Consider the following 12645-nt stretch of genomic DNA (forward strand, 5'->3'; position numbering starts at 1 on the left):
TTCTATACCTAGAACACCTGAAGGCTGTTTTGTTGCAGTAGCTATAGATTTAAGGCAATTTCAAAATCAAAGAATGGCTTGGCTGGGAAGGGACCTGAAATCCAGATACAAGGCATTTGTAGCTCTTCCCTTGTCCACTCCATCATGGAAGTTGATTGGGTTGGTCAGGCAGGACTTGCCTCTGGTGAAGCTGTTCTGGCTGTCTCAAATCACCCTCCTGACTCCCTGTACTTTAGTATAGCTTGTAGGAGGATCTGTTCCATGACTTTCCCAGGCACAGAGGTGAAGCTTGACAGGTGTGTAGCTCCTGGGGCCCTCCTTTCCACACTTTCTAAAGAGGTGTACAATGTTTTCCTTTTTCCAGTAAGCTAGAAAATGTATTCAAGGTATATTGATAATATCAAGGAAGGCCTGCATCATTCCAGGAACTACTCTCTTTAATATATTTCAGTACTAAATGTACACCCAAGTTCTTGAAAGGAAAGCAAAACCAGATGTTAAACCCTCTTCCACTTCCACGAGGACTGCCTCAGCGAACCCTATTTTTTGATTTAGTTGCAGTACTAGATGTTATGTATTACTTTAACTGGGTACTTTGTCCAGGTTTCCAGTGTTACAAAGCCCTCCAGTTGATTTTCAAAATAACTTAATAACTACATTCTCCATTAGCAAAGAAATGGTGGCTGGAAAAAAAATATTAAAGGCAAAGTTAGCCACAGATATTCCATATAAGGTACAAGACCCTCAATTTTGCAGCAAGGCCTCAACAGATAAAAAGTTCATCATCAGCTGCAAATCTGTATGCACAGAATTAAGATATTATACACACACTTTTGTAAGAGACTCACAAAACCCAGGAGAAGGCTTATGTATTTTTGACCTCTTCTATATAAGCTAGAAATGGATCACTTCAAAGCAGATTCCATATTACCAACTTGAGTTGTTACTGAACAGTGTCATGTCTAGCAAACAAAAGTGGTGCTTGAAACAGACCTGACTATATTTAAAGTTTAAGTCACTGTGCAAATTTAGCTCATTCAGTATGAAACGTATTTCGCTGGTTTTGAGTTTCTGGCCTACTGGGGAACATGCTGGCTCATCATCTTCATCTGCTGATGGAATGCTTTCTATCTTTGTTTCAGCACACTCAGCTTTTGCATTAAAGAAGTGCCTTTTTTGTTAAGCATCTGTGGATGTATTTGATATTTAGGATATAAAAAAAACCCTACCTCCTGTTTGCAAGAGCCAATTCCATAGCAGTACTTTTGCTGATTACTTTTTGGATTTTTCTGACATTTCAAAAAACAATTAGATTTTCATTCAAAGTGAAAAGGTCAAATAAACCATATCAATGTCAAGGGCTTTATCGTGCTCAAAATGACATTAATGCAAATAATGCCTCTGCTGAGATGCAATCCTAAGCATAGCCTTCATATTCTGAAAAGCAAAGTACAGTGACAAGAACTGAGCTCTGTTTTATTCAGATCAAACTGATGATTTAGGAATGATCTGGAACACCTTAACGTTTCCTCTACACACACTGAGTTAGCATCTCAATCTCAATACACTGTCTCTGCATTTTGATTCTCAAATCTCTTTACAGTCAGCTTTAAAATTTCTGCCAAGGGTATTATTGGCACATAACCTGGTTCACTTGATAGCAGTCTTAGCTTTTACAAAGGTCTGGGAAACAATCTACAGCCTCTAGAAAAAAAAACAAAGAGTAGTAAAAACAACAATTCTATACAGTTTCTGCCAGTTTCTTAGGAAAATGCTTTGTGAAATACTGATTTTTTTTTTTTTTTTTTTTTTTTTTGCTTTGCATGGAGAAATATTTCTCTGCACTGGCTATAAAAATGGTTAAAATAAAATTTTATGAGACAAAGAGTATCTCATATGGAAACACACTAAATAATAATACAATAATACTGTACAAGGCCTCATTTGAAGTTCTGTTCACAATCCTTATCATCAATGTTTAAAACTGGTTGAGAAAATAGCAGACCAAGAACAGAAAGCCTGTTTTCAAGGCAAAATGAAAATGAGCTTTGCAGAATAAAACAAATTAAAGATGTTACTACTACCATGCAAAGGAATCAGACAGAAAAGTTTTTCTAGAGAACTAGAAAGCCTGAGAAAAGAATAATTGATCTTCATAAGAAAAAAATATACATGAAAAGGAGAAAGTGTTTCAAGTCATTGTGAAAGATTCGGAAACTGCTTTCTGTAATGGGAACAAGTGAGTATCTCCTGTTTTGATACAAAGTCTAGCACTCTCATGATAATATTTATATTACTTGAACACCTGCAATATATAGAAAACTTGTTAACTTTAGCTGCACTAAGGGGCTGTTGAAATCAATGCTAGGATTACTTCTTGCCACAATTACTAATTCTCATTGCTTTAATGTTCCTTCAGCAGCAGTACAGCCATTATTAATTCTACTTACACCACAGGCTTCATCAACTTATCATTTCAAAAGTTATTCAATCAATGTTCCCTTCCCATGCCAACTGGTGACTCAAGCAATTGTACTTCCACTTACAGTATCCCATGGCACAATCCTGTAATCATTTGACCACAGTTTAAACTGGTAGGAGAAAGATAGATAGCCCTATTCATTACAGAACAGCTTCAGCAAGAGCTTGAAATGACACAGAACCATAAACTAGAGCCTAATCTGATCACTGGAAACTCTGCAACCTGCCACATCCACCATCTCAATGGATGAAGCATCTGGGACAGCTATTATCACCCATGGTGTGCTGATATTATACTTCCCAGCTAAGCACAACCAAACTTTACAGAATACTCACTACATCAGCCTAGTTATGATAAAGTTCTTGAAATGAAAAAGCGAAAAGTATCACAATTTTCAGTTGAAATTTAAGAGTGGTATTAACAATATTCTTCATACATATGCTTTTAAATCAAGTAAAATATTGGCTGTATAGATGCTCTCTAGAAAGAAAAAACTAACATTAATCACATCCCTTGGTTCAAGCATGAGGAAATTCAGGCTTGCAGATGGGATTCAACCACTGGCTCAAATCTGTCCAATGTACAACATATGTGAAGGCAGGTTTTTCCCTCAACAGTATCTCCAAACAGTATCTCTGCTTTCTCAACCTCAGATTCTCTTCTATCCTTCTGTAGTTGCTGACAAAAGGCAGAAATGTCAGTAGTAGTAAAGACACAATCTGAACCTTCTGGCAGAGACCAATACTTGAAATTGTGGACCAAAGTAAGTTTTCCCATTATATTTTTCCTTACAGAGGAGTTTTCTATTTCCCTGTTTTTAATCTTCTTTTGACACCTTCCTTGCTACATAGCAAAGGAGCTGCTAAAACCACAAACATGCACCACTGAGAGAAAAGTGGGAAGAGGGGTGGAAGTCTCACTGTGTATGAAAAAATTAACACTTCCTTTCCACAAGAGTAGAGGTCACTTCTAGCTAAGCTTCTTCAAGAAAAAAAAACAACTGGAAGAAGAATATTTGAAGGTTACCTAATATGGCAAAATAATTGTTAATGAGAAAGATAAACCAAATGAAATATAACTAGGGAAGTCTCAATGCAAACCTTGTCAGACCTCTCCATGAAAAGGTAAGAAGTTTCTTGAAATCTTGTCTTTTTGTAGAAGTGAAAAGCATAATTGCACCATTTCTAGAACAGTTATTTGTCATACTAGTTTAGCTTATATTAGTGTCTGTTTTTTGGGGTTTTTTCTGTTTTTTTTTTTTTTTTTTTTTTTTCCATGGACCCCTATTTCTTATTCAGGGACTGACAGTGTTTCCACAAAAGGTGAATGACCTTCTTGGTTCAATTAGCAATATCCAGTTGGTTGATCTGCATGATGTAACACTGAACCAGCACAGCCAAGGTAGATGCAGGACTCCAGGTCCCCCCATGACAGAGACTATATCACATTCTGGAGAACCATGGCACCTAATTTTACTGCTCATGGGAAAATACATTTGCAGGGTGAAAAATAATAATTTCCCAGAGAAAAGAAAACCTTCCCTTATTGTAAAAGCGACCCCCAATGCCTGGGAAGAATGAGCACTGAACTCCAATGATTTTAGAAGGCTAATTAATTACTTTATTATACTATATTATACTATAACTATATTACACTAATAAGAACTATCACTAACTAACTAGAAAACCCATGACTCTCTCCTGAGAGTCCCAACACAGCTGTTGGATCCAATTGGTCCATGAATCCAAACAATCATCACCAGAATCCAATCAAGCAACCGCCTTGGGTAAATAATCTCCATACCACATTCCACATGGGCACAAAAACTGGCACAGATAAGAATTGTTTTCTCTTCTTCTCTCTGTGCTTCTCCAGGAAAAAAGCCCTGAGAGAGAGAGAATTGTCTCTCTGTTCAGAGAATGTGAATGCTACATTCCCTTAGCATTTAGTATAAAGTAGATGTTCTCATCCTTGCTATAAGGATGGATCTGAAAAGTATCAGGCCACCATTACTGCAAAAAGACCTGCATTTCTTGCAGTAGTGTTAGCTTTTGTCTTAAGTCAGTCAAGCACAGGGCATTTCACTGCACTCTGGAGAGAAATCCTGTATATCTATCACTTCCTTGACGTAGTCAAAATTTCTGTTTGGCTTCAAGTACTAGAAATGAAGCAGAAGCTCCCAAACTCCCAAAGGCTTTTCTGGATAATAGACAGGAAAGCAATTTAAGCTTGCTTTAGTCCTACTGCTTGAACAATACAGAAGAAAATACTATCTGAAGCAGTACACAGCTTTGAAACAACATTTAAAGCATGCATTCCAGATGCTAAAGCATTAATCTGTATCTGTTACAATGGCTTCAGACAAGACTTCAACCTATTCTATTTAACATTTATATGCTCCTGTGAATAATTTCATGTTCTGTGAATCAGAATTATGATCATAGTGGTGCTTTACACCTAAAAAAATACACATAGATTGCACTGAAGTTTTTCTGTACTTTAGCTCTAATTTTCCAATTTTTATTCCAAGCCATTAAAAAATGCCAAGAAAAAAAAATATTGTTATCCATGCCAGAGTAGCTGGTTCATACTTAGCACAACAGCTCTCTGCCCACGCATGCACACACATATCAGAAAGACCCCAATTTCATTCTAGCATGTCTGACCTCAATCTCTCTGTGCCTTCTTGTATTCTGAGTTAGCTGATTATATGCATCAAGTTATTTGTTTCAGTATGACCAGTGAAGGCCTGCATGCTGCATATTTTCCTTTCAGCTTGCCACAATATAAGCCATAAGCAGCTTGATTATCTGACTTATCACATTCATGATAGTAATAGTACAATCCTAGTAAAAGTGAATCAGGGATAAAAATAGTCTCAAAAATAATTTCCTGGGATTTCCTGGGTTTCGTTAGTATTAAGAAAGAGTTCATAATAGCAAGAAAATTAATACTGTGGGGGACCACCAGATGGATGTTTTATTTTTCTAGTAACTAAATATAAACATGTCACAAGTCTTGCCATGAAAAACACAAAAATAGACCAAGCTGAGCTAAAACTCTTAAAACAAAACAAAAACACCCATACTTTAGTTTACCAAATTAATAGACAATGTTATGAAGGATTATGGCAGAAACATTATATGTCTCACTTTGTAACATTTTTCCAAAAGAAATACCTATTTATCACACTGAGTTTATTGATTTTATAATTTATAATCTGCTAAGAGTTTCTCATTATATTATAGCATTGAAGGAACAGATTACTGCACAGCTTAATGAGGATTCTTCCTTACTATAGTTCTACATGATCCTTCAGCAAATCTCTTCCTTTCTTGGAAAAGGAGTAATTCATAAACTGAAGAATAAAAAAGTAGCTTTTTTTCCAGTTTCAGATACACAGCACATCTCCACAATACCTAAAGGAGTATGTACACATCTGATTTTATCGTGTTTTCATGGATGATTTAATTTCCAGTTCAAAAGCAAAATGCATTTTTCCCCTCACTATGAACCACAGAGTCTTTCTCCATCCTTAAAAACAAGAGGTTCTGGACTCCTTCTCCATTCCAGGTCTATGCAGATATCAGATACAAAAAAAAAAAAAACAAAAAAAACCCACAATATTTTATAATCTTACTTAACTAAAATTTAAAAGCTTTTGATTCTATTTTACTACAGTTCAAGTTGGCAAAGAAAACTTCAGAACGATGAAACCATTTTAAATCATCTTGATCCAGAACAGACAGAAAGAAGCACATAATGAAATATTGACAATATCCTAGAAAGGCAGACTTGATGTATATGCTTTCTAACAACAAAGGAAAAGCAAAAATTCAGGTATTACACTGAGAAAAAGTTAGTCTGAGACCACATAGCTGATTTTGGTTGTTTGAAAACTCATGGAATAATTTTACTTTTCTGTTGTGGTGCTTAGTCTTAATTAAAATAAAAATGCCCAAGTCAAAAGTCACTCATCAAGAGGAGATTTGGGCACACTTCCATTTCTCCTGCAGCACACCTGTCAGATTTTTTTTGTCAGTGGGCATATCTAAACATGGAACTGCACAGTGAATATAAATAATTGCATGTTAGATTTCCAATTAAATCTGAGTTGTTCCAAAATAGTACTGGTTTTGTTAAACTTAAGTTGAGAAATACATATATAAAAAAACAAAGTGATTGCTTCAATACATATTTACCAAAGCAAGGCTATTTTGAAGTTGCAAGAACATAGAGTGATGCTCTCTTTCAGCAGTTCTAACTAAAAATTCCATTTTTTCATTATACTGTGTTAAAAAACCTCAGCACCACACATAAGTAGAGGTACTAATTAATGCAAAGTCTGCTAGAGTGGTGTCCATGTTCCAGCTTATATTTTCTTTCCCAAGTTTGATCAATATCATCTTAGAGAGAAGTAGCTTTCAAAATAACAAGATAACAAGTCAGATGTAAACTGAACTGTAGAACAGGTATGCAAATAAAATAAGTGAAACAGGAGGTGAAATCACAAGCAAAAAAAAAAAAAAAATTAAAGCTTTTTACCTCAGAAGAGGTCTATGAATTCTTAGTCCATATAATTATGTTGGCTTAGTTAAAACATTTGCAACTGGCCACAAAAAAAAATCCATAATATACTAACAAAGGCAAATTCACATACAGACCCTCAATTTTCCTTGACAAAATTCACTTCAAGAGGCATAAAAATCTGTCTTGGAATTCTCTTGGGAAGCAGATTTTCACAGATCTACTGAACCATCTGCCATTCATAGATTACCAAAAGAAACACTGAGATCATCTCTGAAATTAAGAGAAGTGGGCCAGGCGTGATTCCTGGAGAACTGTAACCATGAAAAGCAGCAGCTCTGATGTGTTTAGTTAACACAAACTGAATTTACCACTTCATGGTACCATCTAATGAAAAAGGGTTGATATTGCCTCAATTGTTTTAAACATAGACAAAGAACACTCAAGAAGGTTGAAATAAATAAATAAATATATAAATAAATAATAGAAAATATAAGGACTGGTGTTTAGTGCAAATTCATTAGAGCTTTTACAAGCCCAAATCTTACTGATCTCAGTGAGCTCACAGCTCAGAATTTGGTATTTGTATTATTATTTAAAATTTGAGAGGAAAGAGAAAATGACCTTTGACAAAGAGCTCATCAATCTGTTTGGTAATCAAAAGAAAGATGAAGGAAGACCAAAAAGTGATTTGATTACAGCACAAGTGTCTCAAAGAGAACAAGAGGGGAACAAAAGAAAAGGTCCTCTGTGTAGCAAAGGGCTCTTTAATACAGTGAAGAAAGCCACAACAAATATTGTCTAAAAACTGCAGACAAATTCACGTAGGAAGGCATGAATTTTTAATAATGAGGCTGACAAAACACTCAAATCATCACTGAAGGAAGAAGGGGCTTTTTTTAGCTTCTTAAAAACAGTGACAATTTTCTCATCTGCCTCCATATCCTCATCAGTAGGTTTGATATAGCACTTCTTTCAGTATGCAAGAACATAAATATATGCCTATTGGGACAAAACCAATTTATTAATATTTTATTTTATTTTCAAAGTGAAAGGTTTCTGTTGAGAAAAACCTAGTCAAAATTCATATTTTGGGTTTTTTTCTTAGTTTTACTGTAATCAGGTTGGGGTGTGTTGATTTTATGCACAATAGATAAAAAGTTCAATGGCTGCAGATAATTTACTGCAGTCAAAAATCCAAAGAGGGCAAATATTTTTCTCAAGATAAAATTTTAAAATATTTAGTTTAGTAATTCTGGAAGAGAAGAAAGACAGTGTTTCTGAAAGCAAACAAAAAAAAAAAATCCTGAAATATTCAAGCTTCACAGCTACAAGTTCCCATGGGTTTCTTGAGCAAATCACATGACCCCTTAAAAAAATGCAGACAGCATCATTACTTTCTCCAAATTATCATATAATACTTACATTGATATCAAAAGAACTGCTTTTGTGTTCAGCATGAGTATTTTATCTTACAGTATTGTAAGAATTTAAGCCCATGGTGACATTTGATAATTGTGAATTAATAGTGAAGGCACACTGCTTAGAAGGAAGACATTTCTTCCATTTTCATCCCCACTCCTGTCTCAAGTCTGTTTCCTGATTGTTTCAGCACCTTGGCAATTTCAAGTGATTCTTTTCCAAACATATGAAATAGCCCTTTTCTGATTAGCTGAGCTGAAGGAAAAGAGAAAAAGATCTGACTTCTGATTTGAACAAACTGCCTGTTATTGATTCAGTTCTCACCAACATTCACCTCAACCCAGGCCCAACTTTTTCTAGCAGATCACTACTCCTGCTGCTACCAGTTCAGCTGGGAAACCACATCACTGTAACATTTTCAGAATTGTATACTATTCAGCACACTGTTAGGAGGGTAGGCAGGAAGTAATCATTTAGCTACATTTTTAGTTACTTGCTGCTCCATGGCAGAACCCCAAGCAAAGAAAACTACAAATCATAACACTAATAAAAATTTAATATCTAGGATTAGGTATTCCAGTGTGACAAACTATGAACCTAATGTATCTAAAAAAAATGGTCCTAATGAAATAAACTCCTGAGTCTACAATGTCCAAGTAGTCATTAAAGAATCATAGGTTGTTTGTATTACAGATGTGATACAGAAGTCCAAAGAATCATCCATCCAGAAAAAGAAAAGCTATGTTGTGGTAATAAATCTTGGAAGGGCCAGTAAGCCCTTCTAGTAGATTTTACAACAAAGAGGGGACAAGTAGAAAAATGAAATGCAAATGCCTAAATCTAGTAAAGGAGAAGGCATGAACTTTCATGCTCATAAGCAAATTTCTTTATTTAGTGAGTCTTCAGAAAAATGTCTACCAGTGTAAAAAAATCATACGTCACTGAATCACAGTAACTGTAGCAGCTGCTAGTTTGTTGTGGTTTTTTGTTGTGGTTGTTTTGGGGTTTTATTTCCCAGAATTGTAAAAGGATTGTGCAATTTTTAACTGCATCTAAATAAAATGTGTGGTATTCCCAAGTTTCTGGAAACATTTAAAACACTACTGAAGCTCATTTTACAACTAAATGCATTACCTTAAGTATTATTCAGTTACATGAAAACAATCCCCTTGCATCTGAGTTCAAGTATCACCTTACCAGTTTAGAAAATAATGTTTTTCGTTTATTGTTCTTCTTGCATTTGAAAAAGATTATATTACATTACTTATCTGTATAATTCAAGTACACAGAAAATAATTAAAAATGTTTCAGCCACAAGTCTATCTCTCTTTCATCTAATAAGAAGAGTTAATATTTCAACCTTTCTACCACTTGTATAACTGTTGCAAAACCAAATGCTGGTAACATAATGCCAAGTTGCCCCTTCCCTGACCAAGTCCTTATTACTTGCAAGCCAGTTAAGCTTGTTGCTCAATATCAAAACCCACCTCCACCCCAGCCATTTTACCTAACATGTAGCTTCCTAAAGATAAGATGCATTCACTCTTCTATTGCTTATCTATATGTATTTTTTAAACTTAAATTTTTGAATATGTTTTTTACAGATAACTGTAGAAGAACATCTGATGCAGCAGCTACTCCTGCAATAAAGATTGACATGTATATGCTAGGGCTGCTAGCTGCTAGGCAGCTCTGTTGAAATATTTTGGACTCTAAATAGGCAGAAACAGATTATGGACAGGAGATACGGCCTTATGGCTCTTTATTTCATCCCCCAGCATTAATACACTCTTTGTGAAAGGGACTGTGACTCTTGACTTCAACCTTAATTGCCCCCTGCGAGAAGGAAAAAAGCTTTAGCCTTTAGAAACATAGAATATGTCTGTGGATTCAGAAAGCATTTGAACTGTCACCTATGGAAATGTAATCTGCAACAGAAAGCCAAATATACCATGCTGTCATTTAGACCAGATCCTATTGCTCCACCACATTCCTAAAGAAAAACTTGTATATTTTGAGAAATTGCTAGAAATTCCCAGTAGCAGACTGAGTCTATATCTTGATTTCAAAGAAACTTGTAAGCCATTCAACAGATGGCTCTGGAATATTTTTAACTTGTCACTTGCACCTGAATAGAAGAACACTCCCTTCAATATAGCAAATATGTGCAAACTTTAGAATCCTGTTCTCAGTTGGTCAGGGCTTTTGTAAGACTGGGAGAGCTTAGTTTTATGGCCAGAAGACCAGTTCTTCTCTCTTGGATGACAGCTATTGAGTACAGACCATTAGCGTCATCCTTCTTTTCCTCGTAAAAGTCCTACAACACAATAACAAATCTTGATTCTCAGGAAGTCTCTAATCTGCAGAAGTCACATCGACAGCTCAGCTTAAGATACTCCTATGTTGGCCCCTTCAACAGACACATGTATCGAGAACATGTATGAAGAGAAGGTATGAAAAAGAATGCAAAGACAAAGGCACATAATTTATCTTAATTTTTAGTGAAAAGCTCTAATTATACTTTGCCTGAAATAGACTTTTCATTGTGATCTATTATCAAACTCAATTTTAGCTCTATTTGCAGAAGTAAAAAAGAGGTATTTTGTTTAATTTTATTTTCAAGTGAGCATGCAATACATGAAAATATAAGTACATATTCATATTATATATAGATATATATTTATGTAATATGGAATGCAAATACTGCAGAGTAAGAGTCTCCTGTTAAGAGCTGAAAGTGCTTTAAACATAAGAGAATCAATAGTAATATCTTTAGTGTAACACAGAGTTATTTCAGTATAAAAACCCAAAGAAGCCATGTAAATTGGTGTTTATGCCAGCATAATCAGGTATCATCTATGGAAGCACTTTTAAAATTAAAACAGGAATTATAGTACATTGAATAAGGACTTGGACAGAAGCTTGTTATATCAGCTTCCTTTTCCATTTCAGTTAGGTGGTAACATAAAACAATTTTACTACTTCAAGTGCATTTTTCAAGCTCACAGAATAAAACAAAAGAACTTGGGCTGCTCAGAAAAAGAACATCATCATTAGAATGTAAAGCCAGGGAATAAGATTAAAGTTTATGAAATATTTTCAGGAGATCATACAAGATCTGAATCTCTTTTGAACACATGGACAACAAAGAAAAATATCAATGGACAGATATTTTTGCATATATTTCCAAGTACTTTTAGGACTTCTCAGATTCTACACTGTAATAATAGAATAAGTATAAGCTTAGTACTTACCTCCAGATGCATAATCATTGGGAAGTTCAGGATAAAGTTTGTTGGTATTCTTTTTAGCTGAAATAGAAAATAAAGTAGTGACTTATATGACAGGTTAACATATATTGTTATATTTTGTATACTGCTCTTCTGATACAAGTTCAATAGTTATTAAATGATTGCAGTTAACTAAGAACCAGTGCAGAAGAAAGAAATACAGACTCTGCCTCACATCCTTAACCAGAGAATTAAGTTAACAAGAGGAGCTGCACAGTAAAGCCTCACTTTGAATGAAAACACTTTGTTAAGACAAACTGTTAATGAGTCAAAATTCTGCCTCTCCTGCTGTACTGTAAAACCTCTAATGATTAAAAGACAATGACAACCTAAAGAGAAACTATGATTTCTAGAAACCAGAAGTTTCTAGAACTTGGACCAGCAGTTTCTAGGACTGTTATTTTTACCAAGAAGTTTCATTGTACTGTGAGGTTCCTATGTATCCAGTATCTATGAATATTTCCTTTGAATTATTACATGCTTCTGTAACTATAAAAACACTGTTTCTATAGCAAATATGTCAGAGAGAAAAGGTTTGCTAATATAAAACAAAAAACCAAATCCTTTAGCCTTTATCAGCCATGGCGCTACATCAACATGTTTTCAATGTTTGTCCAAGGAAGAGTATTTAAAAAATGTTTTTATAGAGGCAGCTGCTATAATAACTGCATAGTATTAATTACCTTAATGCTCTAATTTTATTAAGATAATTAATTTGCCATTATCAGAAATTTTTACCTGGTGGTGTAGGTCTAACAGTGGGTTTAGGCAGCTCTGGTCTGGTTGATGGTCTAGCAGGTCGGTCATTTACCTAAAGCACACAATTTTTTTAAAAACATAGCATCATATCTGGACACAGATTGTCACTTCAGAGCCTAGAAGTATGTCAAATTACACTGAAAAAAAATTAAAATTACTCTTTCT

General features: G+C 34.8%; 1 protein-coding gene across 6 annotated transcripts in view; it reads right to left on the reverse strand.

Annotated features, from left to right (window-relative positions):
- SH3YL1 (SH3 and SYLF domain containing 1) overlaps positions 1-12645 on the reverse strand; it is a 48858-nt gene that overhangs the window by 13320 nt on the left and 22893 nt on the right. For all 6 annotated transcript variants that reach the window (XM_053937267.1, XM_053937271.1, XM_053937268.1 and 3 more), the window contains 2 exons: positions 12460-12532; positions 11686-11742 (listed from right to left, as the gene is read on the reverse strand). In XM_053937267.1, coding sequence (XP_053793242.1) covers positions 11686-11742; positions 12460-12532 — 130 coding nt within the window. The remainder of the gene's footprint in view (positions 1-11685; positions 11743-12459; positions 12533-12645) is intronic.

This window comes from Vidua chalybeata, chromosome 3 (genome assembly GCF_026979565.1).
Source record: "Vidua chalybeata isolate OUT-0048 chromosome 3, bVidCha1 merged haplotype, whole genome shotgun sequence".
In the NCBI taxonomy this organism is placed as follows: Eukaryota; Metazoa; Chordata; class Aves; order Passeriformes; family Viduidae; genus Vidua; species Vidua chalybeata.